Source organism: Larus michahellis, chromosome 2 (genome assembly GCF_964199755.1).
Source record: "Larus michahellis chromosome 2, bLarMic1.1, whole genome shotgun sequence".
Lineage (NCBI taxonomy): Eukaryota > Metazoa > Chordata > Aves > Charadriiformes > Laridae > Larus > Larus michahellis.
Window position 1 is genome coordinate 131,708,351 of NC_133897.1, and position 27,191 is coordinate 131,735,541.

Consider the following 27,191-nt stretch of genomic DNA (forward strand, 5'->3'; position numbering starts at 1 on the left):
TTTACCTGGACTACAAAATGGAAAGCCCACTTGCCTTTCAATGTACCGAGAGCTCGCACGGCTGCTGCTTGGCATCAGTAGAAGTGGGGGCAGCTGGTACAATAGTTTGTCCGGCCCCTCTTTTCCTTTGCTTCTTCCCATTCCACTGCTGATTTTCCCAGCAGTTAGAGCGAAAAGAGAATGAAGCAAAAAATACATGTAACCAACGTGCCTAAATCTGCAAAAACACTCACTATCATCCTGTGTGAATAAACTTGGAAGAAATCACAGGTAGGTTAGTGCGCATGCTCACTCCTCAGTGCGCTGTCTTCACTTAAAGGCAATGTGCCATGGCTGTCATTTTCTGTCTTGTGGTCGTCTTTACACCCTCCTGAGACCTGAAAAATGGATGAGAAAGAGTGATGGTTAAGAGACACAGCAAAGCTTTGTCTGGGCACTTTCCATAACCCCCGAGTAAATCTGCTTAAGCATCGCGGTGCTCCGGGACATGTGCAGCATGCCTTGCGTTCAACAGCGCCAACCTAAGAAATCCCTCACCGCATTAAGCGTGGCTGTGGAGAAGGGACAAGGACAACCTGATGCAATGCAGCAGGAGGCCTAAAGGTATGGTCCCTTTTTTCCCTCAGACCACCCCTAAGTGCTTCCTAAATAAAAGGGAACTCAGTTTAAATTCAAACACCAGCTAGTGAATACGGAAAGTGATGTGAGCATGTTCCTGCTCCCTCCAGGAGCTGCAGCTCAGGCGGGGTCACACAGGCTGCTTGTCTGCCGCCGTGTCAGCCCTGGGAAGTGAGAAGAGGGTCTTCCACACCTACCCGCCCCTGCTAATCCTGCCTCAAAACCTGGTTCCATCTTTGACTCATCACTAGGCCACCTGCAGAAGAAGAGGTTCTTCTTTGAGCAATGGTGTGGCAGGACTGTCGGAGACTGAATTTGCAGAGGTCTCAACTCTCTTTGCATGTGCATTTCTTTTCCGCAGGCGGATACCTTGGTGCTTACCTGCAGTGTACATATGAGAAATCACCCAGGCTCAAATTGTTACAAAATGTTTAGTGCATATTTTTTATGTGTCTGTGAGAATAGGCAGAAGCTTCTGTTGCTCTGAATTTCTCAGTGAAACTGAGACAAAAAACCCCAAAACCTGGGCTATAATTAGGAAGGCTGCAGTTCCCTTAGATGCAACATTTCTGAATGCAGTTTTATATTTTGCCAGTTCTAGGCTCCCATTAAATAACCCACTAAAATGCCATTCATTTTCTTTTTTTCCCCATTGTACTGAAACAGCTGCCACGAGTGAGTTGGTAGAAAATGTTGTACAGTCAATAATAACAATAAGAGGAAGAACCATTTGACTCAGCTCAGTGGAATGTTAATCGGGGCCTTAAGTTAACTACTTTCCTAGTAATAGGAGAGGGGATGAAAAAAATACTTTCAGTCTTTGGTTTCTTTTGAAAAATTACATGTACTTGGTTAGCAGAGAGCTTTAAATACAACAAATGGCAGCAGGTATTTTCCTTATTTCTCTGCACGTGGGAATTAAACAGGGGAAAGTTAATGCACATCCGTGAGGTGGCACAGTTAAGTGAAAGCAGAGGAAATGTGACGTGTATCCTTTGGAAAGCCGTGTTAATTCATGTCACACCGTAGAGCCACAGAGCTTGGTTCTGTGGCCACGTACGCCGGCGGCACGTACGCCGGCAAAGTCAACCAAGCAGCAACAAAATGCCACACAGTACCCACAGAGTTATCTGAGCTCTGGTAAATGTTTAATTTAGTCTAATACTCCTGTATCATGAAATATATATCTATCATAGCACAAACACTGATTTATTGATGTGGAACTTCTCCTCTGTGTTCCCTGACTTGTGGTGATTTTGACCTACTTTAACAAAGCACTTGCGCTTTTCCTGGGGTAAGCTATTTGGATGTTTGACCGTACAGCCTTAAATTAGCAACTTGACATTGAAATGCTGATTTACACCTGCAGTCAAATGGATAACACATGTTAAAGACCGATTGTCAGCAGCTCCAATACGTTATCGCTTCATTCTGGGGCATTGTCGCTTGCCTTTATGGGATTTAAGGAGGCCATTGTGTGGCATTGTTGGTATGGCTATGGACACAGCTGTGGGGGGCTGACGCTGTGTGTGGACTTTGTCATCTATCTAAAAGCTGACATCACTTTCGAAATATCACTGTGGAGGTTGGGATATTTAAGTGTTGCTGTATATTTTAAGATAGCATTGGAAATAAAGGCGCTTTTTTGCTGGCATAAAAACCAGTTAACATTGAATAACTTGCTCTTCTGACCTTTTCACCTTAAGGAAGATTAATGGTTGTTTAGATCAGAACTTCCCCGTGATCAGGGCTCTGAAAGCTTCGGGGATTCAGATGGACAAAGAAAGTCTTTTCACCTCTAGGTCACCAGCACAGACCTGTGGTGTCTCTCTAGTGACCATTAGATGGTTGCTCACTAGTTTATGTACGAGAGTTGGTGCTCGTAATCCATTTTCCAACAGACAGGTCCCTGCCTCATGAAAGCTGTCGCCATGTGCTTATCTGAGCAGCAAGAAATGGGAATTAACATGAACAGAGTTTGAACTGCATTTGTCTTGAACTACTAGAACCTCAGAGCCTCTGCAACACTTGTTTCAGTGGATCGGTTCTCCTCCAGAGTCGTCTTTCCAAGCCAGGAAGGGTTGAAGCTGTGTCAGTGCTATGCTGTGAATGGTGACACTTGGATGTGCCCCCCTGGAGGGCTCCAGGCTCTGCTCCCACTTCTGGAGCACGCAGGTCCCAGTCAGACACACTCACAGTGGTGCCACTCGCATTTCTGGCAGTTAGGACATCCTACAATAGCACGTCCCACAGCCTTCGCGTAGCCATCTCCCAAGTTTAGATCCTGGTGCGGTCAAGCTGATGCAGTTCTTACCTACTGTATTTGTGTTGTAAATGGAAGTCCTAAAATTAGGACTACTCAGTTGATAAAGCTGAGCACAGAGCCAGGGGGCAGATCTTGATAGTCAAGTAACCGTTAGTGACTTCTCATGTCGGAAATGATAATGTCACCGAGTGTAAAGCGCGGTTCAGGGACCTACCCGACAGAGCTGAGCTAAAAACGCCAACCTGCTGAACAAAGGCAGTGCAGGGTCGGCTGATGCGTGCTAAAGGTCTGAGCCTGTCCTTCAGTGGAGACATCTGCATGTGCAGAGCAAACAAGGCACTGGTAAAAAGGCACTGGTCTGCCATGTGTGCAGACATAAGCATACAGTTGCTTACAGCTGTGTCGCTGAGCCTGAATATATACCAGGGTTACATGCTAGAGAGTATAAAAAGTTGAAGAGATAGGATCTAGGAGTCTGCCTCTCTTTGGCTGACCAAGTTGCGAGGCTATAGAAACGTCAGGCTTCAGGAGGGCCACGAAGATGATCAGAGGGCTGGAGCACCTATGCTATTGAGGACAGGCTGAGAGAACTGGGGTTGTTCAGCCTGGAGAAGAGAAGGCTTCGGGGAGACCTTATAGCGGCCTTCCAGTACCTAAAGAGGGCCTACGGGAAAGATGGGGAGGGACTCTTTATCAGGGAGTGGAGCGATAGGACAAGGGGTAACGGTTTTAAACTGAAAGACAGGAGATGACTCCTCCATGAGGAGGAACTTCCTTACTTTGAGGGTGGCAGAGCACTGGAACAGGCTGCCCAGAGAGGTGGTGGAGTCTCCAACTCTGGAGACATTCAAAACCCGCCTGGACACGTTCCTGTGCAACCTGCTGTAGGTGACCCTGCTCTGGCAGGGGGGTTGGACTAGATGATCTCCAGAGGTCCCTTCCAACCCTACGATTCTGTGATTCTATGATTTAGATTAGATATTAGGAAGAAATTCTTTACTGTGAGGGTGGTGAGGCACTGGAACAGGTTGCACAGAGAAATTGTGGATGCCCCATCCCTGGAGGTGCTGAACACAGGCTGGATGGGGCTTTGAGCAGCCTGGTCTAGTGGGAGGTGTCCCGGTCCAGGGCAGGAGGGTTGGAGCTAGATGATCTTTAAGGTCCCTTCTAACCCGAACCATTCTATGATTCTATGATACTCATTTTACAAAACATTGTAAAAACCCAAAGGATGTAGAATCTAAAACTATGTTGTTATTAAGGAGAATGTGCCACTTCTATTGCAAAGCCCTCCAAAACTCTTTCCTGTTCCCTTTTGGCTTTCTCTCACCCAGGCTTATCTCTGTACAGTATCTGCCATGTAGTGGACAGAGCAACTGAACAGATTAAAACCAGAACTGAGTTAATAAAGTGTTTAAATGTAAAGGCTCATCGGTCAGAGGAAAAGGACAAGTAAAGATCACCAGTTCTGTGAAAATCAAAGATCTTCAAGGCTGCGTGACTTGAAAAGGACTGACCTCTATGTAGCTTATGAGCTTGAAAATCCTCTCCTATGTATTTGCAGCATTAATTCCTCTTGTTATCTGAGGTGATCTACTTTAATCAGATTCCTTGAAACAAGTCAAGTACTTAAAGCAGAAGATCTTTGACACCCCTGCTGGCAGCGTCAGTAGAGAGGCCAAAGACCAAATGAGGAGGGAGACAAGATAACCCATTTCCTCTCTCCAAACCCCTTTTTAGAATAATTGGCATCAGAGGGAGTCCCCCAGTTCCCCTTCCATACTCGTAGCTGTACGGTGTATGGCCATTTAACGCTCTTGTTGCACAAAAGCTACCTGAAAAGTCTCACATTTCCAAGACACAGCAATTCCGTACTGGTGCTCCCACTCTGTCCCAAAACCTCCTCTGTGGCAGTGCCATCCCCTGTGCTGTCTTGCTGCTTCACGCAGGCACCGTTGCTTAAATCTGGATCAAAAGGGGACTCATAAATCTGATCCTGCTTCTGTGCCCGTAGTGCAGCCTCTCCTACTTTCCTAATCCTGTTTTCTAAGTTTCTAGCTCTGGAGTCTCTGAGTGCCAATAATGATGGTCCTTGTTTTAAATTTGACGTCATTTTCTCACAGAACTTAAGCCAGAGGTGGCAAAGCCATCTGATACCCTCCAAAGACCTTCATCCTGCAGAGCACGTGTGTTACATGCAGCAAAAGGAGCTTGATGGCTGCGTGAGGACACACTAGAGACAAGTAAGGTCACAGTTGAGGTTGACTCATTCTTTAGACTTATCCATGGGAGAAATCCTAAGTAGTTTGTGCCTGGTTACCCAGGCAGTGGATTTTTCTCCGTATGGTGTGAGACACGGTATGCAGTTGCAGCAAAAGGGCTACCACTGCACAAATCCAGGAACCACAGGATGAGCTTTAATTAATGTGCTTGTTTGTTCAAAGATGGTTATATTTGTATCAGAAGCCAATAGTCAAAATAATCTTAAAATGTTTTAAAGGAAAAAGTCAGGAGTAAAAAAGCCCCATCCAAAGATTACTGTGCTTTATCGTGGGAATAAAGACCTCGCTGATCAATTAGCTTGAAAAATGAATAAATCAAAGACAAATGTAATTGGAGTTTGGTATCTTAATAAGCTATTGTTGTCACAGCCCAATTTGGACATATTGCTCTTTTGTTGACATTTTTAATGCTGCCTGTGGATTACCAGTACATGACCAGTGTATGAAAGCTTGTTAAGCCTCCACGTGCTCGGCCTGGCCCTAGCTTTAATGCCGGCTCCGTGCAATCCCTGCTGCTGGCACAAGCTCTGTGTGACTTGAACCTTGCAGTGCTGGTCTTTGTGCTGCTCGCTAATCATTGTATAGACTTACTCAAGTGTGTTTTACAAGCTTAGGGCAAATTTGTGAATGTCCAATTATCTATATGTAACTTTTTTAAGAGGAGCCAACCAGGCTTGTTCTTTTTTTTTCTCAGAATCCTGCAGTATCTTTCTGTAACTAGCGGGGGGATGCTTTCAGCCTGGCTTCCAGGTCTGGCTGGTATTTCCTTTCCTGATTAGCAGAGAAGTCTGTGCATTAGCCCTTTCAAACCGCACGACACTTGCATCCCTCTCTCCTGGTCCCCTATAGTGAATGTAAAGTTCAAAACGTTTTTAAGTGCCTCTATCGTCACAGCAGCTTCCAGCCAGATGCAAATTAAAATGTTACTTTTGAAAATTTTACACTTCTTCACAGACCTTGCAGCCGTGCAGTGCTACTTTAATTTTGAGCTAGTTTTGCAGGCTGCTATAAGAATGAGGTGAAGTTGCGGACAGCATATCTGTCTCCCTCTTCCTTTCACTTAGAGGGAAATAACAGGCTAGGTATGACAAGCTCACTTTATATTTTGCATTTGCTTTTCAGTCATTGGCAGTTGCAATTCTGTGGCCCTAAAATGAGAAAAAGTGATTCTCTTTCCAAAACACACCATTTGCACTGCATCACACAGAAGTGTTTTAGAGTAAGTGTCTGCAGCATGCACGTGCAGTTTTATCCCATCTTATTTTTAAGTGGCTAATTGTGCATACCTCTGAGTTCATGATCCTATTCCAAAAATACCTGTGGTTTGTCCTTATCATATTGCCCAGCTAATGGTAAGAAATAGGCTCAAGTGGCTCAGTAAAGATTAGATTCGCCTGTTACGCAACAGGGTATGAGATCCAGGGAGAAGCCAGAGACTTGCCTTGGGAAGATGTCTGTCCTCTGCGGCGAGGGAATCCCTTGGTAATACCCCTTGCATATGCTGAGAGTACCGGGATACTTCCCACCGACTTCACTTGAAGAATGCTGCGCTGGAAAGGCTTTCATTTGTTCACAAAGGCCAGGATAAATAAAGTTTCTGATACTTCTCTTAAATCACTCAAAGTTTTTATTACATTTTTTGTAACCGTAATTCAAATTTGGTTTTATTGCATTCCTTTTAAGCTTACCAACTCTGGCGTACGTGGCAAACAGGACAAGCATATACACTTGTTTCTTACAAATGTGAACAGATCCAGCCCCTGGGAAAAGCACCCTTGCCGCCTCCGCGAAGGGACATTTTGCAAAGTTATGGATTTTCTTGTCGACAAGATTTACTGATCCTTATGCTGTTTCCACCAGTTGTTTTTACCTCAGCATACGTCTCTTCCCCTTTTCCACCTCTCCCTCCTTTCTGCCGAGATTCATAAAAATCAAATGCTTTCCCTGTCCCAGACCTGCAGTTCAGGTTAGATGGATGTTTTGTCAGACACCATATGTTTGTTCTGGTGTCCTGAGTTCTCCTCCTCCTCCTCAGTTGTCCCCATTCACCTTTGGTCGCCAAGTTCTTCCACCAGCAAATGTTTTGATCCTTTACTGACAACAAGGGGAGTTCAGGTGTTTGCTGAAGAGCTATATCACAGCCCACAGTGAGGAATTTGGATTCCACGTGTTGGCGTGGGAGTCTTCAGTCAAAGATATACCCCAGTGCAAAGCTTTTTGGGGTCTTCTTATGGCTGCAGTGGCACCATGTGAATTACATTAATAGCTTATTAATTGTGTTTAGCAGTGAGGAAAAATTTGGGCTGAGTTACTAGATATTTTATGTAATTTGGGGAATGAAAAAATGATTCATAGCATCAATAAATGTTTGGTTTCGTGCTCCCACCACAGACTGGACTCGTGCTAGGTCAGTAGGGAGCGAGAGGGAAATACTAAGAGAAATTGTCTGATGTGGCTCTGCAAGCAGTCCCTAGGTTGGACGTTGTGGAGAGTATCTTCCTCAAGTCTAAAATTGCTGTCGTGCTGTCCTTCAGCAGATTGGATGCTTCGTAGTACACTTCCTTGGCAGGTATTATCACCTCTGTTTGGTAGCTAGATAAACCAAGACATTTGTCCAAAATGGCTCACAGGCAACTAGAAAAAAGCAGCCCAATATGTGCAGTCCTTCTCTTGCAGCCACATCACGATTTCCTGCAAAACCCTGGGCATTCATAGTGCTCAACCACCCTGTAAGACCTGGGCAGAATGAAGCAGCAAACTCCCTTTTGTGAACAGGGGAAAATTCATTCCCAGGTGAGACAGATTATGTTGGCCCTTCCGAGCCCTATTTTTCCATCTGGAAGCGATGTGAGAGCCTTTTGTCAGCTCTCTGCGCGGAGTGACTCATCCCCAGAGCATCGTGTCCCTCGTAAAGATAGGTGTTCAAAGCCTACCTGCTCAAAACCTAACCTATAAAGCCGCGAATGCCTGCTAGTAACCAGCTCTTCAGTCTCATTGCAGTTTTCACATCCCCACCGCTCCTCAACATGATGAAACACCCAATATTTGTTCTAATGTTAAACCCCAGCTGTGATTTTAAAATCTCTTTAGGTTATACCTATAACTAGGAAAACAATGACTCAGATCCAAAAGTGCCTCGTACGGGACTCTGAATATCCAAAGGTGAAACAAAGGTTGGGTTAGGTTTGTTATAGCTTTTTTTTTTTTTTCTGGTGAACTATTCAGTGTTGCTCTTCATTATTTTTTTTTCTATCCTTTTGAAAGCTTTAAAGCCTCCCTACATAACCGCCTCTGCTCCATTCACCGCTGAATGGACGGTGCGCTGATCTTTTTCTTGGTGGGTAATGGATTTGGTTTGATTGCTTGACACGGGGACAATAGGGGGATAAACAATTGCATTGGTGCCCGTGCAGCTCCCCATCTGTTGAGTGTGTGCGCCTTCAGAGGGAGCCGGGCAGGGACAGATGAACGCGCCAGCCGAGCCTGATGTTAATGACATCAGTCATACAAGCAGAACATGTGGCGCAATAAATCAAAAGCTAATTGAACTTTTGCTTGATTATATTGCCGTCCCGCCGCCCATTTCAAACACGGCACGGTTTCCCGGGACAATGCCCCCAGCCCCGCAGTGGCTTTGCTGCCCCTGGACAGCAGGAGGCTGCGGTGGGAGGTGACAAGCGATACCAGCTTCTCTTCACTCGTTTCTTTCTTGAAACAGTGACGCCTTCCACTCCGCCAAAATGCTTCCAGGCTCAGGATGTGTATTTGAACAATATTTATTATTTCAAAGGAGAAACGTTGCACGAATATGACAATGACAGCCCATGTTTGCTGGCACTTTCCATCTGGGACTGCTGGTGGCAGACGTCTATAGTAAAAGACAGCACTAGTTTTTGTGTTAATTACACACACGTGCTAGTAATGAAGGCTATTCATTAGACTGATATAATTTAATATCATTATTCACACTTGAAAGTGTTTCTGCTACATCAGTTGCTGGAGCCTGCGAGCCAACGTGTTTGAGCTTAGGGGTCCATGACAGCAGTAGGTCACCAGCAGTTGAGGAGGCTGATTTTCATAGACGTGGAAAGGAACAAATTCTGATGGGAGCATTAAGGAATGAAAAGCTTTTGCAAGAAGACCCTTTATTGAAGTGCATAAATATGGAATTAGGCCCCAGAACCATCAAGTCATGTAGGAACCCATCTATGACCGAGCCACCTGCCCTCCCTCTGCAGCCACTGAAGTGTAGGGGCAGATAGACCTGTGTACGTCTGCCTGACGTGCCCCTCTTTAGTCATCTGCATTTGAAATTTTACACGGAAGTACCCAGGATTCAGGTGGTAGTTTATGAACTTAGAAGATAAAGCACAAAATGCTTTTCTTAATACACCTAGAATCAGCGCCTCATCATAAGGGAGGAGCAGATTTTTATGATAAATGTGTTAAAGTACGCAAAATATTAACCCAACTTATTTTAAAAATCCTTGCAGTGCTTCTGTAAATGTGTATTCGCCTATACATTGGCTACACAGAACAGACTTTAATTATTAGCCATTTATTGCGGAGGATTCTCCAAACTGGTAAAAGGAGAGGTAAAATAAAATGCTCCTATCTAAGTAGAGGCTTAAAGTAACAGCCAAATTAAGTCTTTGCATTAATAGTATTCATAGAAAGGCAGATGGGAGCAGAAAATGTTGCAATGAAGAATATGGAATGAGATGAGATCACAGCATCGGTCTGTCCTTTGTAGATCTGGACAATGATCACAGAGCCAGATTGGATTAGTGAAACCTATTTACCAGAAGTTCAGAGCGGTTGCATGAAGCTGAAAGGCAGTCAGGAGGGAGAGGTGGAAAATGCATCAGATTTACAGCTGCAGCGACGAAAATTTAGAAGTTTTCACCACCGTGATTTCATCCAAATGTGAGTACATCAAAACCTGTAACAACGGCTCACGGTGTTGTCTTTTAGATGGACGGGGTGTTTAGCATGAGGGAAATGTTTGCAGGGAGCAGCTCATCCGCTCTGCCGTGCCGTGCCGGGCTCTGCTGGCAGCCCAGCGCTCCCTGCTTGTCTCGGCAGCTAATCCGTGTGCAGGTGCTTCGACATTGTGTCTGTGTAAAATCTTTGCGCCAGCAAAATTGGGAGATCTGGAATCGGTGTTGATATACCTATGAGGTAATTGCTAAAAGTGACAGCTTGCAACTGCATGGCTATTCTGTGTTAGAAAAGAAAATGAAGTTCTGCGAGCAGTTAGCAGCTCAGATGAACTGGGTGAACTGCATGAATGTTGAATTTAAGGCTGCTGGCTCAATAAGTGGAACATTTCCAAAGCCATGCCCTGGAAATGAATGCATGATTAACATTAATTGCTTGTAATGAAGAGTAAGAACCGGACAAAGCCCAGTCTCCGTTTGATTGAACAAATTAGTTTAAACTCAATAGCTGAGTATTTCAGCAACAAGGAAAAGAAAGCAGGTAAAAGCAGAGAAAACAAATTGTGGGGCCAGATCAGATCTTCGCTTGCAAGCTGCGAGCGTGAGCTCTCGGCTGCTTGATTTCAGAATATAAGTGGAAATGACAAAGTGAACCATCACTGTAATTGGTTTTGTTGCCCAAAAGCTGGGCTGTGCATACAAACAGCCCTTTGCAGGCAAATCCAGAAACATCATCTGCAAGGATTCGTTCTTCCCTTCCTGCTCCCGCTCCCTGCAGAAAATCCTGTTTGCAGGGGGAGCCCCGCAGCCCCACTGTTCGCGTTGCTGCCATTGTATTCCTGCGCAAGTGGGTCACTTCTGGCTACCTCCGTGCTTCACTCCTCTTTCAATGGCTGTTCAAGTAACTGCATGTTTGCTGGTGCTGTGACTTCCCTTTCATGCCTTGCCGTTCTTCAGCCCCAGTAAGCCATTTGCCACTCGCGCTGGCAGACAACAGGCAGCGAGTTGGACTGTGGATCGTATGCTCTCTGGAAATAGGCAAATTTATTACCTGGGCACATTTATATGTTGTTCCTTGTGCACGAGCCTGGGTACCAATAACAGCACAACAGTACTTGCTTCTGGTAGAAATCTATATAAACTGTGCTCCTCGCACTGTCCAGTGAAATACATACAATATCAGAGAGGCACGAAGATGATTCCTTGCATCACTAAACTTCTCTGCACTTGAGTGTTTTGCTCGTGAGCAACTAGTTTAGTTGTCAAATGATGGAATTCCAGAAGTAAGGGTAATTGCAACAGCTCCAAAGGCAAATTACAACATACTCCTAGGGGAAAAAAAAAAACCAAACACCATCATTATGTTTGTGTGATTTTCATCCCACGCTCACCATGGTTTAAAATATAAAACGTGTCCTTCAGGAGAAGGCAGTAGGGGTCCCTGAGGATATCATGCCATGCAAAACAGACCGTAATCAAACTGACAGCTTAGCACACTCTCAAGCTCCATACGGGCAGATAACTTACTTGTGACGAGTTCAGTGGGGAAGTACCCTGTGCTGCAACGGGTCGCTGGCAGGGACCCTGGGCAAGACTGGTCCCCTCCCCTGTTACCGTCCTGTGGGCAGAGCATTGGCCAAAACTTTATTTCTAGCCAGCGGCATCCTAATACTCAGCACTTACATCCTCGCTGCAGTATCGAGGGGTGGCTTTTAGATAAATACAAGCCATCTAGGAAGAGTAACTGGTCCCACTGCCAGCTCTGCTTGTACCAGGGCCCTGGAACGGCTGGCCGCTTGTTGTTCCTGCCATCAGAGGAGAGGAGTTTGGCTGCAGAAATGAGCAGCCTTGAGTGAACTCCAGCTGCTCCCTCAGCTTCAAAACTCTCTGCAAACATTAATACATAGCAACGGCAAGCCCTGCAACTCCTGGAGTTGAATGTATGCCAAAAACGTAAAGGAAAGCTCACCTGGAGAGTAAGGGTCACCCGTCATCCCATAACAAATCATCCTGGCTCTTCAAAGCCTTTGGACTGTACATGGAGCCTGAGTAGGAAACCCCATTCACATACCTTGCTGTTAAGGTCAGCCTTCAGAATTTGAGTTAATTCTCAAAATTTGGCATTTTTTTGCAGGCCTGTTTCTATCATTGGCTGCTAAATTCTATAGTCATGACTCCTGTACCCTGAACACAGAGGAGGGTAGTAATTTTAAAGGGCAAAGGGTAAGACATGATGAAAGAGAGAGGTGGAAGCATCACTAAGTCATTTTTTCAAGTCAAACTAAAATAAAAATTGTTTAAACAATCTTCACTTTGTCCAAAAAAAAGCCCCACCAATCGCTTCAGTCCAGTCAAAAGTTTGGCTTATGATCTTGGCATCTTTTGTGTCCAGTGGCTAGCGATTCTGGTTTGCCTGTGATTTTGGTGTCTTCATGGGTTTAGGAAATAAAATTGTGAGACAGACTAAGCAAAATGCTCTGAGTCAAAGAACTGGATGGGCCATTTTGAGGACTGAAAAAGAAAAGACTAGGCTTAGTGCAAATGTTGTTCTTTGGACTTCATGCAGTAAAACTGAAGTGATGTCATGACACAGTTTGATCTTATTGAAAAAGTCCCTATCTCGGTAAAATGTTAGGCGTCTCCAAAGTTAATGTATACACTAGTCATGTTTGAAGGTGACTGGATGGAAAGAGAAGCTCATTTTCTTCTGAAACATCGTCGGGTGGAAGGCCAGATCAAAACTCAGGAAGGAGAAGGACGGTTCCTCCTGGAAACCTATGGGAGAGATGCCGAAACTTGGGGAAGGCTGTTGCCGTGTGCCCACAGATGTCTGTATTGTACAGCTAGAGCATGGTCTCTGACATGACATTAAAAAGGACTTTCTTTTGGGTTGCGTCAGCTGGAATCCTCCTTAAACCCTTTCTTCTTTTCCCCTGCCACTCCCCACCGTGACCCAGTGTATTCTCACGGAGGACTTTTAGAGGCGTGTGTAACCTCATCTTGTCTGCCTCCGCTGCACCCTGACCGAATTCCTGTTCTTCTTTTTGCAGCATGTAGTCCTGCCCGAAGACGAGCCAAAAGTACGCAGCACATCCTAACGAAGAGTGTAAGAAAAATCTCCCTTTCTTTTCCTTTTTTTTTTTTTTTTTTTTTTTTTAATTCTAGTTGGCTACACTTATCCTTAAAAAATGCTATGGATAAATGGGAAGTGCATCTTTCAGGGCAAAGTGCGTCGGTGTCTGATGCAGGGAGCGATGCGGGAAACAGAAAGGCGAGTTTCTGTAAAGCTACAGTTTATTTACAGGAGCGCTTTCAAACTTCAAAAAATACAGTCCGTCTGTGCAGAGCCAGTCAAAATGAACATAACAGCTTATCAACACAGGTCATCTGAGGGAATCACAGGCGTAGTTCTTATCCATAAAGCCCTAATAACAGTGACAGAGGGACAGGCAGGAAGGAAAAGCAAACAAATCATATCAATACATACATGCATTAGTCAAGGAAACAGTATTCCATTACCCAAGGAATTTGGGATAAAACCACCGAGCAATGGACTGTGGCCCCGACTCAAAGAGATGACTCTGAGAGAGGACGCTTGTCCCTTGATCCTGGCAGCACTTGCCTGTCCTCGACTCACCCGCGATGCACCAGCACAGAGCGCACTGCCAGAGCTTTCCCCGCTCCCTGCAGGTGAGGTGCCCCCCCTATTCAAAGAACTGAACATTTTTCATGCTCCGAGAAAATGTTTTCCAAGTTTGGACACTTTGACACATGGGCATGATGTTTCTTGTCTTCAGAGACAGTTTTCCCTCCTTAAATCCACTCATAACCCCTTCCGCGATCCTTTTATCGCCTTTCTGATCTGCAGGAATGGTGCCCTCTTTCTCTTGCACGTATCAAAGCACTTTTTACAAGCTTTGAGACTCTTCTCACTACAGATCTGTCTCTTACCTAGTGCTTTGTTGGAATATTTTGCTCCATGGCCTTTCCTTTTCCCGTGCCCTATCCCACTTCCCAGCCCCATCCTCATTTGTAAATAGCCTCCTCTTCGTATTCCTGATTCCCTAATCTCCCCACCGCACCGTAGGTCCCTCCTGCTTACCACGCTTACCCGTGCACTGGGAAAATCCTCGCCACATTCACTCCCATCCCCAATCTTGATTATTAAAGCGGATCACAGGACCCTGATACTTCACAGGATGCCTGAAGGGGTCCCCGGGTATGGTCAATAACACTCCCGTGGTAACTGAGTAAATACTGTATCTGTCTATTTTCTCAAATAGTGAAAAATCTTATTTTTGTCCCGTAACTCAGGCTGAGGTTTCAAAATGACTTTTCACTCCAAATGAGGATGGAAGTCAGAGTGTCAGAGTGTTACTCAAAATAAGCCATTTTGAGATACTCCTTTTTTTATTTGTTATGCCTTTGGTATATTTTGTTTTCTATGTAATATAAAAATAGCAAAGAAGTCCAAACCAGAAGTGAACTATTCTGACTTAATAAAACAGAATGCTCAGAGAATTTCTCAATTCTCTGGACAAAACAGATAATTTTCCAAGAAAATGCCCCGATTTCTAACCAGAATTTTCTCATAGAACTGCTCATCATCTGGAACATTTTCAGCTAGCTCTCATCAAAATCCAGGGCAACGGTATGTCTGTTATCATGTTCTCAATCTCAGCAGATAGGTAGTTGTTGTTTCTGCTAAATGGGAGCCTCTAATATTTAATTTGGATTGGATCAGCTGCTGTAGCAGCACTGTAGTCATAAAGGTCTAAGAAAATAAGATAAGAAAGTCCCTGTTTTGTTGCTGTATTTTTAAAGGATTTTTTTTTCCTTTGGGGCTTTCCTGACCCCAATTAAACATGTCCTTCGATTGGCCCTTAGTCATGGTGCAGACAGCGTCATATTAGCAGTGGGAGCCTGAGGAATGGTCTGCAGCTCCAGCTGAGAAACCAAGCAAGGCTCTCAAACCAAAGCCATTGGCACAGTCAGCACTTAGACTTGTGCCTTCCCCTTCTTCAGTGTGATGCAGCTGCTTACAGCTCATGCGCAAGCATTCAAATAAATAGCGCGTCCTACTGGAATATACGTGCCTGTGAGGAAGTTGTGATTGCCAATTTCGAGACCCACAGAAAAGTAGCAGAATGATTCTGTCTTTTCCACTTTTAACTCTGCACCTGCAGTCAGTGCTGTAGAAACGCCTCAGCCAACACGAAATCTTCTGTTCTGGTGATTGCAGTGGATGCACAACTTTAATCCTCGGCAAGGGCAAAAATAGCAAGCAACGTGGACATCTGCCAGACCTTTTTTTCGCGGCAGAAATACTCAAGCAGTGTAGCATTAAGTGACTTAACATTCAAATGACTCACCTTGGGGGGTAACTTCCATCGCATTCAAGAACGCACCCCAAAAGCACAATCATGACTGTGGAAGGGTGAGAGAAAGGGGGAAACACCTTTTTTTTAATTGAGTGTTTCACCAATATGCTTATTTGCAGTTCCTATTGCCCTACTGAGAGCTATTTTCAATGATAGTAGATCCTTCCCTTCCCTTGCTCTCCTAGCCCCAAAATCCTTTAGGTAGAATTGTCTGGACACCAATATCTGGCTACTTTGCAGAAAAATGGCAAATCCCTCTGTGCATGCTAGTGCTGCCACATAAAATATTGGATCAGCATTAGACCATCAAAAAGAGCTTAACTCTACAAATCTGGCAGTTCCTCCACTAACAAGCACTTGTTGTTCAGCCTCTAAGCTTCAAAGTTTTATTCAAAGCCAGATGTTTAATTGTCACCTTTTCTGGTTGTTTGTTGGTGTGGGATGGGATTTTGGGTGCAGAAGCAGGGTTGTTGGGACAGCCTCTGCACTGCTCTGCAACCCTCCTGCATCCTCCATGTCCCCTGCTTAACACAGCTAATTCTAACAGCGGATACGCCAGGCAGTAAAGTTCAAAAAAAGAGACTTTGCTGAACTCTGAGTTCAGAGCCAGCGCCCTTCAAGCAGACTGGGCTGGTCAAGGGACTTACAGGTTCTAAAAACAGTAGGCTTTTTAGAGAGCAGATTACTAATTCTGCATAGTTTGGCTGCCTTTGCCATTCACACAGATTTAAATTTCCTGGTACATCTAGAAAAGAAAAGTGACTTCCAGCTGATCCTTCTGCCTTACCCTAGGTACCCTAGAGAAATGTCAGCTCCAGTTTAGATCAAAACTGCACTACAGCAGGTTTAGTTTCCTGACCTAGATAAGTCTTTACATATTACGGTAATGGGTGAGGTAGCCAAAGTCACGGTGAAATCTTGAATTAGGAGATAAGAAACTCCAAAAGTGTACTACAGCCAAACGCTGCAAACATAGATGTTAACCAAAAGTGTGCTATAGACCTTGCACTGCTGTCTCCAGCTGTAATGGAAAATGGCATTGCAACTTAATTATACAGATTCTGCTGCTTGAAGGCGTTTTGGCATTACTGATATGACTTGTAACAAGGAATCTCAAGAACATTGACAATGTGCCTAAATAATTCCTGCTACTAATGGAGTTCAAAATCCTGCTTCCTTTCCCCAAACTAAATTTCATCCTTTGCAGTACATAGGCAGATTGTTAAAATTTCAAGTCAGTGGTGGTTTACACTGCTCAAATAAGCCACTTTCAGGATTAGAGACAACCGCAGCCAGCATCCTACTTACCAAAAATGCACTTTCCATGACCGTGCAAAAGAAACGACCTCAGGTGTCTCAGTAGCAGAGGGCTGATGACATTTTCTGTCACACACCAAAGAAGACTGGGTGTGACCAAGGGCACTGAGCGTATTTCCAGAGCTGGTGGGAAACGCTGAGCTTTGTGGCATTCCTTGAAGGCTGGGACAGCTCGGTTCACACAAGGCAGGCTCCAAGGGACCCCTGTCAGGCACAGCCTCATCATGCCCGTAATGAATACAGGTGTCTGTGCCAATGGCACTGTGGTGATGGGGGATGATGCATCTGGTAAGCAGCTTGCAAGGTTCGGGTGGTCAGGGCGTGCGTGGACACAGGAGCCTGCAGCCTGCGAGGAGCAGAGGGATGGGGAGGTCCTGGAACTGGTCCAGGGGCAGCTGGGGGAGAGCCAACTGCTTGAGCAGCAGCAGGAGGCCTCTCACCACCAGCATCACCCTCATTTCTGAATTATCGGAGTGCTGCTGAGGCTCAGCTCTGTCCGGCAGCGCCAGATTCGTGGTCAGTAGAACTGGGCACCAGCTGTGTCCTCCTTTAGCACGTGCTTGTCTTCAAGGACACCAGTAGTCCCTTTGATTTTAACTTAACACTGGGCATGTCCTTAAGTAGCTTACGGAGCAGGGACTGTGTTAGGCTGTGTGCCCAAATCCACAGAACTAAGAGAAAACCCCTCCTAGGTCTTGGATTAGGCTCACCAGCCCTTTCCAGCAGTATTTTTGCCTGCTTTTGGGCAGTTTCTGCTCCTTGTCCTGCTGGTCAGTGGGATCTAGGTCATGTAGCCTTCTCCAGACTCCTGAGAGTACATGGAGTCCAAAGAATAAAGAGTGGTCAGGTTGGGGTTTTTCTTTTTTCCTGTTATGGAAAACACTGGTGCGCATGTGTTTTTATAATGTGTAAAAATTTGTGTGCACAGAATATTGCAAATTAATGGCAAATTGAATTAAAACTTACTTAAAGAAAATGGACAATTTTGCTTGAGGGGACATGCTTGAATGCAGTTTTGTTTTTATCTTGAGTGTATGCAGAGCAAAAAATGGAATCAAGCCTTTTTCTATGCCAATAGCGGGCTGCTCCGTTGCTGGTCTCAGTCTCCAGACAGAATAACTGTACTTATTTATAAAACACATAGATGGCAACTATCAGTCATCAGTTAGCTGCAAGTAACTGCTTTGCTTCTGGTCTTGCAACATAAGATCAACATAAGTAAGTCTAGTAGGAAACAGTCTGAATAGTTGCCATGTGTCATGTTTCCTTGCTGGTTTGGATCTTCGCCCCGTTTAACTGGTTCTCTGTACGACAGTAGCAAGTCTTCAAGGAGGAATAAAATAAAATAAAATAAAATAAAATAAAATAAAATAAAATAAAATAAAATAAAACCAAAGTATGAAACACTCTTTCCCTGCTGTCAGGATTTTAATCTTCCTGAGAAAATTGCTTCCAGACCATCCTGGATAACAGCCCTGGCTTTTCAAGCTCACGTTAGCTCCGGCCTCCCCAGTTGCCTGTGGCAGCACAGTGAGTGCCATGGCTTAGTTGTGGTCGATGTAGAAAAGAACTTGATTTTGTTCACGCTCGTTTTCAATCACTCTGTTCGAGATACAAGAGGCCTAATTTTCAAAGATCCGGATCTCAGTGAGTTTTGTTTGTGTGAGCTAATGTTTGTGAAAATTAAGCTCCAGGAGCACAATTATTCGCCGCCTCGTATCCCCTGTAGTCATTTGACAGGTATAAAATGCAAGTCCGAAAGACAAAAGAGGCCATGAAGAAATAGCATTTGTAATTCACATTGCATAAGTTTAGCTGATTGCCCAAGATATGACAAAATAAGAAATTAAATTTGAGCTGTCTCGAAGGCATATCCTATTCAGTAGATCTTGAAAAGGACCACATTTCAGTCTCCTGAGGAGAATATAGAAAGGTGCAACTAGGTAGCTGGGTCCCAGAGAGACCCCATGTGATTCTCCCATATTCTTATACGTCCCATGCACAGAGGCAGGAGCCAAACAAAACAAACCCCACAAATCCCACAATCCCCACCCAACAAAATCCCCTTTAGGTGACAGTAAAGCAGCGGGAAGAGCAAGCAGCGTGCTGCTCCCCTGTGACCTTGGCAGACCACCTAATCTCCAAAACCGGGCGTAACAGGATGGGTTTGCCTCTTCCCTGCAGGTGGTGGCCATATCCGATCATCGGCCCCACAGGCCAGAGAAGCTGCAGCCCCACCAGGGTGACCTCCTCCAGGTGCTGTACGGTGAAGACAAGGAGCGGGGCTCGGGCCACCTGCAGAGCGGGCAGCGGGGACCCAGCCCCACCAAGGGCACTGCCCAGCACGGTAAGTCCACAGAAGTGGCTTGATTCCTCCGTGGCTTCAGAACACTCTTAGATATTGCAGTCTTTCTGTTTGCAGTGAAGCAGGCGCTTTGTTGTGTACCTGAAGGGTACTTCCATGTTTAAAGTATCCAGTGGAATTAATAAGATAATGACCGTGGCATTACAGAGCTCTCGCTTTCTTCAGTCATAAACTGGCTTTCTTCAGAGTCATAAACGCTCTCTTTCCAAAGGCTGACAATATTTCAGAGATGATGGATTGCATATTATCGAGTTTGCCTGAGTCATCTTATTATATAAGATCCCTGCTTAGAACCTGCCAGAACATAATTATCTGGGATGAAATTTTCGATCCTGGATGACAGCCAGAGACCTGATTTTGTTTTTTCAACCAAAACTTGTTCAGCATATTTGTGAGAACTCATGAAGGAAAAATAGAGTTTGCCAATGCAAAACCGAGGAACTGAGTAGACATAAATAAACTGGTCGTTCAGCTCCTTCAGCACTGGTGTGTTGTGTTTGGAAGGTCGAAGCTGGAGCCAGGCCATGCAGTTTGGCAAGGAGTGGCCTTTTAATCAAAAACTCATCTTTTGCTCCCTTGAAAAACCACCCAGAGGCAATCAAGTCATAAGCCTTTGAAAAAATCCCATAAGCACATGTTTGATAGAGACATTGGACATTTAGCTGTCAAAAGATGCTAAATCTGTAGATACTACCATGAAGGTGCATGTTCTTCACACCACCGGTTTCCAACTGCACTGCTCATAAGCCATCCTATTTGAACACAGATCAGACAAGAGCTGGGCCTGGGAAGCTGTGAAGGAACAAACTGAGCTTGGGACCGTAGGGAAAGATCTTAAACCAGGACCGGAGCCAAGAAATGGCTGAACAAAGGGCTGGGGCTTTGCGGCTGGAGGGGGGACAGGAGGAGGAGTGGCTGGGACCGGCCATTGGGTAGTGGGTGGCAGAGAGCCAGCGGGGGAGAAAGGGGGAACTGTTGGTCTCTGCTGTGAGGGGAAACAAGAGGTAAAAGATGACAGATAGGTGTGAACAGGATAAAAGACATAGGAGTCTGAAAAGAATGGGGGATGAAATAACTTTGGTCCAGTTCTGGTATTTCATAACTTTTGAGTGCCTGACTTTATAGATTTAGCATTTTAAGGGGGGGAAAGGAGAAGCCTTTGCAAATATTTGTATGAAAATAAAAATAGCTCTTTGCTACGATGTGCTGCCGTGTCCAATTTCAGTACGCAGAGAATAGGGTGCCATAAGAGAGTCTAGAAAGGTTTCTCCAGCTGTTTCTCTATGCTGGCGAGCCAGCATAATGTGATATGAAGTGAGATATGTGTATGGATGAGTATCATCTATTTTCATTAATCTGTGTAGAAATGTGACCACCACATAAATTTCACCCTTCTAAAACATTCTTCGATTTTCTTACTGGAAATAGTTGCGTCTGTAGAGTTTTCCATGCTTACTTACTCTATAGACAAGCACCATTGAATATAAAAGAGACCAGATTTGGTAAAGCACAGCTTGAAATCTGGGCCATAGAGTGAACAGTTCAACTTCCGGAGGACGTGAAAAATGTGTAAACAAGAGCATAGATGAGATTATCAGTACACATCCAAAACCATACACAAATATCAAAGCATAAGGACAGTGCATTCCAGCATGCAGGAAGGCAAGTAAATGTAGTGGAATGCCAGAACAAGAAACCCCTGACTGCGCTCAAAGCTGTGTTTTGCTTCAGAGGATGGATAGATCAAAAAAAAATTGCACTTATTCTCCTGGAAAGAAGTACTCAGTTTTGTACCAAGTTTTTGTACAAGCATTTATCTTGGAAACACAGGGCAAGTCAGAATAACAGATGTGGGACAACCCTTGTCCCAGGCTTGGACATCCATAGCACCTTCTGGAGGTGGAATTCCCACCGCACCCAGCCACCACTGTCCTGAAGAACGCTTATGAACATGAAGCCATGGAGACTTACTTTTGCTTACATATTTTGCAAAAACTTTGCCAGAACATTTTCTATGTCTAATAAGAAGAGGGACAGGCTGAAGGGAAGAGTCAGACAATACATGATAAAAAAAAGAAAAAAAAGAAGAAAGAAAAATTGTGGACATTAGCTGAAGCATTGCTGCCTGGAGCCACTTGCTGAATACTGTTAGTACCTAATATGCAAGATGAGAGGAGGTAATTGAATTAAACTTTGATGTGAGGTATACAGTTAGGTAGCTAATGGAATTACTGGCAGGGGAGGGAGGGGGGAGGCGGGGAGCGGGAAGAGGGAGTCTGGTTAAGATATTTATCATGGTCAAATATTGCCCCCAGAAGGAGAAGACAGTTCTGATTGGTAACGCATGCTGGAGACAGCACTGTCAGCAGCGCCTTGGCTATTTCTGATGTTTGCTGTCATTATTTTTATTCCATTGGTGACACCATTTGTGAATCATAGTCTATCCTCTGTCTTGGTGAATCTTGGTGTTTCTGTAGATACCCGCTCTTCGCTTACCTGAATATCCTTTTAAAAAACAGCAGGCAACTGAAAATGGCCAGGAACAGAAAGAAAGAAAAAGGCCAGGGGTGGGGTGGGGTGGGGGTGGGGGTGGGGGTGGGGGTGGTGGGGAGATATCTCCACGTTCCCACAGCCAAATGGGAGAATTTGGCTCCATGAAAAAAATCTCGCATCCCTCACCATTTCTTTCCTCGGCACAACTAGCAGGAATGTCAGTGAGCATTTATCCATGGATAAGTTATCATCTGAGCACTCACTTGTAACTGAAAGATAACCTCCAGGTTTGAGGCCAGCAGAGAGAGGTGCCACTCAGCCATGGGCAGAGAGAAAGGTTGAAATACCTTCCTGTGGTGGGGTGGATGTAACACACATCACTGCCCAGATTGGAATAACTCCCCAGGGCAATCCAGAAAGGAGTCTGATCTCCTAGGCAGGACAAACCTGGCAGTGGGGCTCCAAGATGCACAAAAACTGCGTTACCCAACCTCTGCTGAGGAGCAGCAGATGGGGCCACTCTTTGTATGTACATACACACGGGCGCTCACAGGAGGAGAAGGGCTCCCACCTGGCTTGGCCTGCTAAGGCCAGCTCATCATCTCATTTGAGAGCTCTAGGAGCAAGCAGTTGAGTGACTTTCCAGAATGACTTAAGCAATTCCAAAAATCACCTATTTTGACACCACAGTAGATGATCATAACCTGCACTTTTGGCTGCAATCAAATCTAGTGGGACTATAACCTGAACCGGGGCTCTGTTCATATCTGGGTTTAACTGCATGGAAGGAGGCTCTTAATACAAGCTATGCCAATGGGATAATTGCCGATAATGCCATGTCTGTTATGCTTTGCAGCGGGGATTACTAATCGAGAGTCATCCAAATCCTGCAATCACCTGTTGGATGGAAAATCTTTGGTAAGTAAATACAGCGAGACCAACTGCCACTGCCTGATGCATCTTAAAACCTAGTACCTGTCAGCGTGTCCCGCATGAACAGCGCGTCGGTCTGTCACAGTATGTGCAGATTCCACAGTCTTCATTAAGGCTTTGAGACATGACTTATGCCAGAGGATTCTTAGCTGGAAGTAGAAACTGACGTAGGATGGCTGCCCCTCAGGGAACTAGGAAGGGTTGTAGGGTGGAAACAGGCATGCTCCCATTCCAGATGCTCAGCCACCTGCAAGAGCTGGGAGGAATTAACCTCTTGTTTCTCAGGGAATTTCACAAATTGGGAAAAAAATAATTTCTAAAGTGGAACAAGCATCAAATAATTCATATTCTCCAGAAAGCCAACCTGACATGATAATCGGATCAATCAAAAATGTGAATAAAGAGTTGATGGGAAAATCATCATGCAAACCCCAAAAATTTGTTCTGCAATGGACAGACAAAATGTTTTGGTTAAAAATGACTAAGGTTTACTAAAGCGTTTTCCCTCCCTTATTTTTCTTACCAAAGGCCAAATTTTCCAAGTCCCTACATTTTATAAAAACTAGATTTTCAAACAGGAAGTAGTCCTTTGAAAAGTTTCTGACCAATATCAGACCGTGCTATAGAAACTTTATGGCTTCAAATGCTCTTTTGGATGGCTGCAATATACTTGCTAGCTGGTAGATGGGCTACACTCGAGAAAAATGACTGTACAATATTGAAGGCTGGTCACAATTAATGGTATTCAGTGTAATGAAACTAATTGCACCTACCAAGAGTTAACCTGGTTAAATTTCAAAGTACGCTTGCAAAAGTGATTTCAATCATCTTTAAGTCTTGGGATACTTGCAGAGCACACCCAAATGTATCCAGTCTCAGATTAATCCCAGGAGAAATAGCCCTAGACAACTTAATACCAGCTATAGCGGTGACAATAATATGAAGAAATTTTTCAGTATTGCCAGTAAAATCAGTAAGTGTGTTTATTGCCTGAAATGACAAGAGCACGTCACAATTTTTGACGTATTTTTCTGTTTCTGGGCAACACACAGTTTAGCTTACCATCTTGGAGGATACACCGGTCTCAGTGGCCTGTTTATGGGAAAAGGTGACTCAGTACTGGCGGGCAATTTATGATCAAATAAGACAAGGAGGAAGTTGATGGTTAGGCACTTGTGGGGCCGTGGCGGAACTGGGGCATGAACCAGGGTCCCCCACAACACAGGACAGCACCCAGCAAAAAAGAGAAACATTTCTGAACGTCGCTCGAGAAACAGGGGTGGCTGGTAGAGCTGCTGCCCTGCCAGCGGCAGAGGTGGCCTGTGAAGAGCTGCAAGAGGCAGGCTGCTCACTCTGCACAAAGTCTCGCCTCCTCGGGAAGCTGGGCAAAAAAAACAGGGAATAAAAAGTTCTGCAAGCCTCCCTCCTTCGACGGCAGGTGCAATTCTTGCTCATACGAGCCCTGTGCTGAGCTCAGTGAGACCGTTCATGCGAGCAATCGGTATTTGCGTGGGTAAGAGCTGGGCAGCCAAGTCCCTAGCCAGCCTGCTTTCTCTTGTAAAGAGATTTACGGTATTTATGCATTTTCCTAAAATGGCCTCTTTCCTCAGATGAGGGGTCCCTACTCATCAGTGGCATTTCCTAATGACGTGCTTTTTCCTCCCGCAGTTCCCACCATCGCCGGTTGCTCGTATCACAGCGAAAGGGGTGGCTGTCACAGACTCGCCCGCCGGCGACAGCACTTTGACGGAGGAGTAAGTCCCTTCCCACCCCTCAGCCAAGGCGGGCAGGGCTGCGCGTGGGGCGCGGGTCACCCTCTCACCAGAAACACAAAGAAGTGCTCAGCTGCAGATCTCCTCTGAATCACAGCTGTGAAACCTCAGTGATTTACAGGAAAGCCATGCCGCTTGCTTCCCAAAGGCAGGGAGAGATCAGCTAAAGGACAGGCTGATTGTATCACCAGCCGTGGCCATTTGTACAGCTGTCCCAGTGCCAGTTACAGCTCTGTTTTATCACTAGAAAGAAAAGCATCTAAATTCAAAATTTAAGTATTTTCCCCTCAGGAAGCCTATAATATTTGCCCTATGGCAGTTTCGAAAAGGTAATGAAATATTTTTTCAACAAAGATTTATTGTCTTTAAGTGTAATTAAGGAACAGCTTGACCACAGTACAAATGCACTCATCAGTAGGCAGAGAACCCCCCAGACACGGATCTGGGGGGTATTTGTGGTGCCGCCATTGCCACCTGGGGGACAGTAACAAGCTCATTGGCACAGTGTCCTCGCACTTTGTATGCAGAGACATAAATCCCTCTCAGACGGCAGCCCTTGGTTTTCAGTGGCCGGTCGTCATAAGCAGGGAAGAGAGGCCGCAGAGATGAACGCGTTATGTATCTGTGCTTTCTTTGCTAGCCACCGGCAGCGCTGGAGGAAGACAACGGAGTACGACCTGACCCTGCCACCTGGAGCAGAAGCTTCCCTACCGCTGACGGGAGGCAACCTGTGCGGGACACCCAGCCTCCTGAGGAAGATGTGGATGAAGCACAAGAAGAAGTCGGAGTACCTGGGAGCAACAAACAGTGCCTTTGAGGCGGACTGATAAGGCTCAGCATCGCTTGGAAAGACAGAAGGTCCTTTACCCAGGACAAGGTGCTCTAGGATCACACAGCACAGCTCATCCAGGAAAACAATATCCTTTTTATTACTTGATGTTATTGCCTCAGAATGGTGGGAGAAAGGCTAGCTAAGGTAAAAATGGTGACCATGATACAACTGACTGGCCTGCCTTTGTTGCGATAGACTAAAATCCCAAGTATCCCACTAGATTTACGTCTTGATTCAATGAAGCTGAAACTACTGCTGGCCCATTCAACATTTCACATCTCCTGTCTGAATCAGCTCGGACTCACAACAAGAAAAGCCTTCCAAGAGGTTTGGGTATTCCTGCCAGGCAACAGACCGATTACAGAGTGCCGTTAAATCCCAGGGGTCTGCTCGTTGTGTACCACTGCTTGTCCTCTTCCCCCGCTCATATCAGGAGATAAAAACCACATCTTATGATATGCTTGGTTGAACAACATACGCTAAACATTTTTTTCTTCGGTTTTGATATTTCAAGACAGAAGTAAATGATGCAAAAATTTTAAAAGAACGGGTGAGTCAGAACTGAGCAAGTTTGCAAACACACGTTTACCCAGCTTTGCTATGTGACGAGTGATTGGTGTTTCAAAGCATCCTGCCAGATCAAACTATGAGCAACTGGATAACCTTAAGAGATACTTTCTTCCATAGAACCTGCTTATATGTTAACTCATAGTCAGCAACTTACTCTCTACCTTTGCGGTACGGGATAGTTCACTAGGTGCACAAAAATACCAGGAGGAAAGAAAATACGTAAATGGTGCAACGAGGTGACTAAACACGAGCTATTTGCCTATAGGAGACCTGTGCTTATGAATAGATGGATTTAATGGAATTTGCTCATAAATTTTTCTCAAAGTTTTTTTCAATTTAGAACTTGCTGGTCATGGCCCTTGGATTTTCCTCTCTAAAAAAGAAAAAAAGCTTTACAAAAAAGGTTTCACCAGTGTTACAGACAATATTATGTTAGTCATGAATGGTACTTGCCTCATATGAGTGCTCCCCTGGTTATTATAAAATACTTTGGTATGCCTAAATACAGAACTTGAAATATAAAATTGGAGGAAGTGTATCTCCTGTTGCTCACAGTAATGACGATCTTGTCAAATTTAACTGCCATTGCTCCAAAGCATAAATGAAAAATAAAGGTCTTACTCCACGACAGAAGCAGAGGAAAGAAGCTCTCATCTGTAGCTCGCTCGCCTGCAGCCAACGTAGTAAAACACAGTGAGATGCCGTCATAGTGCCACGGTGCTGAGGCGAGGAGGCTCCAGAGCCATAAAACCACCAAAGGTCTGAACCATGTGTTGGCAGTGTTAACAGCAGTTACAGCTCCTTCCCCTCCTGCCACAACCACCTGGGCAACTTCTGCACCAAGTACGTACCACAACGTACCTGCTGACTTCATCCACTGCTTGTGTTTAGATCATCTTCTACCTGGACTTAGAAGAAAGCATATTTGGAATTTCTTTTATGGCAGAGGACTGAGGGAGCCTTGCATTACAGCCTGGAGAGCCACAGGCTCAGGCAATTGTCCCTGGTCAGGGTTCACCAGCTCAGAGGTACCAGGACACCCTCTGGGTGGGAGGGAAAGGCTGCTAAGGCAGCCAGGTCCTCTGGCTTTGGGGTGAGCAGGGTGGAGCAGCACACAGGAAACGTTCACAGCTTGACAACCTGAGCAACCAATGTCCATGGGATGGGAAAGCAACTGGAGCAGCCTAATAACTTTACAGAGCCCTGGTGACTCCAAGGAGGGCAACAGGGGACACATCTGTGGGGCTTGACGTGCTGGAGAAGGCAGTAGGATGGGGAAGGAAGTTCTCATTTAAAAAGGTACTATGGCTTTTCATACAGCCAGAGACAACTCAGTCCAGAGTCTGCCAAGGAGGAGAGAGGCACTAACCCTTCATAAAATATCTCTGTCAGCCCTTGTGTTCTGCTGTCCATCACTGCTTC

General features: G+C 45.1%; 1 protein-coding gene across 1 annotated transcript; it reads left to right on the plus strand.

Moving 5' to 3' along the window:
• Window positions 1-10,025: 10,025 nt before the first annotated feature.
• On the plus strand, window positions 10,026-25,194 carry VXN (vexin). The gene is made up of 6 exons (XM_074577170.1): window positions 10,026-10,092; window positions 13,157-13,212; window positions 18,989-19,151; window positions 22,519-22,580; window positions 24,264-24,349; window positions 25,008-25,194. The coding sequence occupies exons 1-6, from the start codon at window positions 10,026-10,028 to the stop codon at window positions 25,192-25,194; spliced, it is 621 nt and encodes a 206-aa protein (XP_074433271.1).
• Window positions 25,195-27,191: the final 1,997 nt, after the last annotated feature.

Bases quoted from the DNA above. Each gene is read 5' to 3' on its own strand.
- VXN (XM_074577170.1), top strand. From the start codon at position 10,026: ATGCATCAGATTTACAGCTGCAGCGACGAAAATTTAGAAGTTTTCACC. The intron at 22,581-24,263 runs GTAAGTAAATAC...TTCCTCCCGCAG, and splicing joins TGTTGGATGGAAAATCTTTG to TTCCCACCATCGCCGGTTGC. The intron at 24,350-25,007 runs GTAAGTCCCTTC...TTTCTTTGCTAG, and splicing joins GACAGCACTTTGACGGAGGA to CCACCGGCAGCGCTGGAGGA.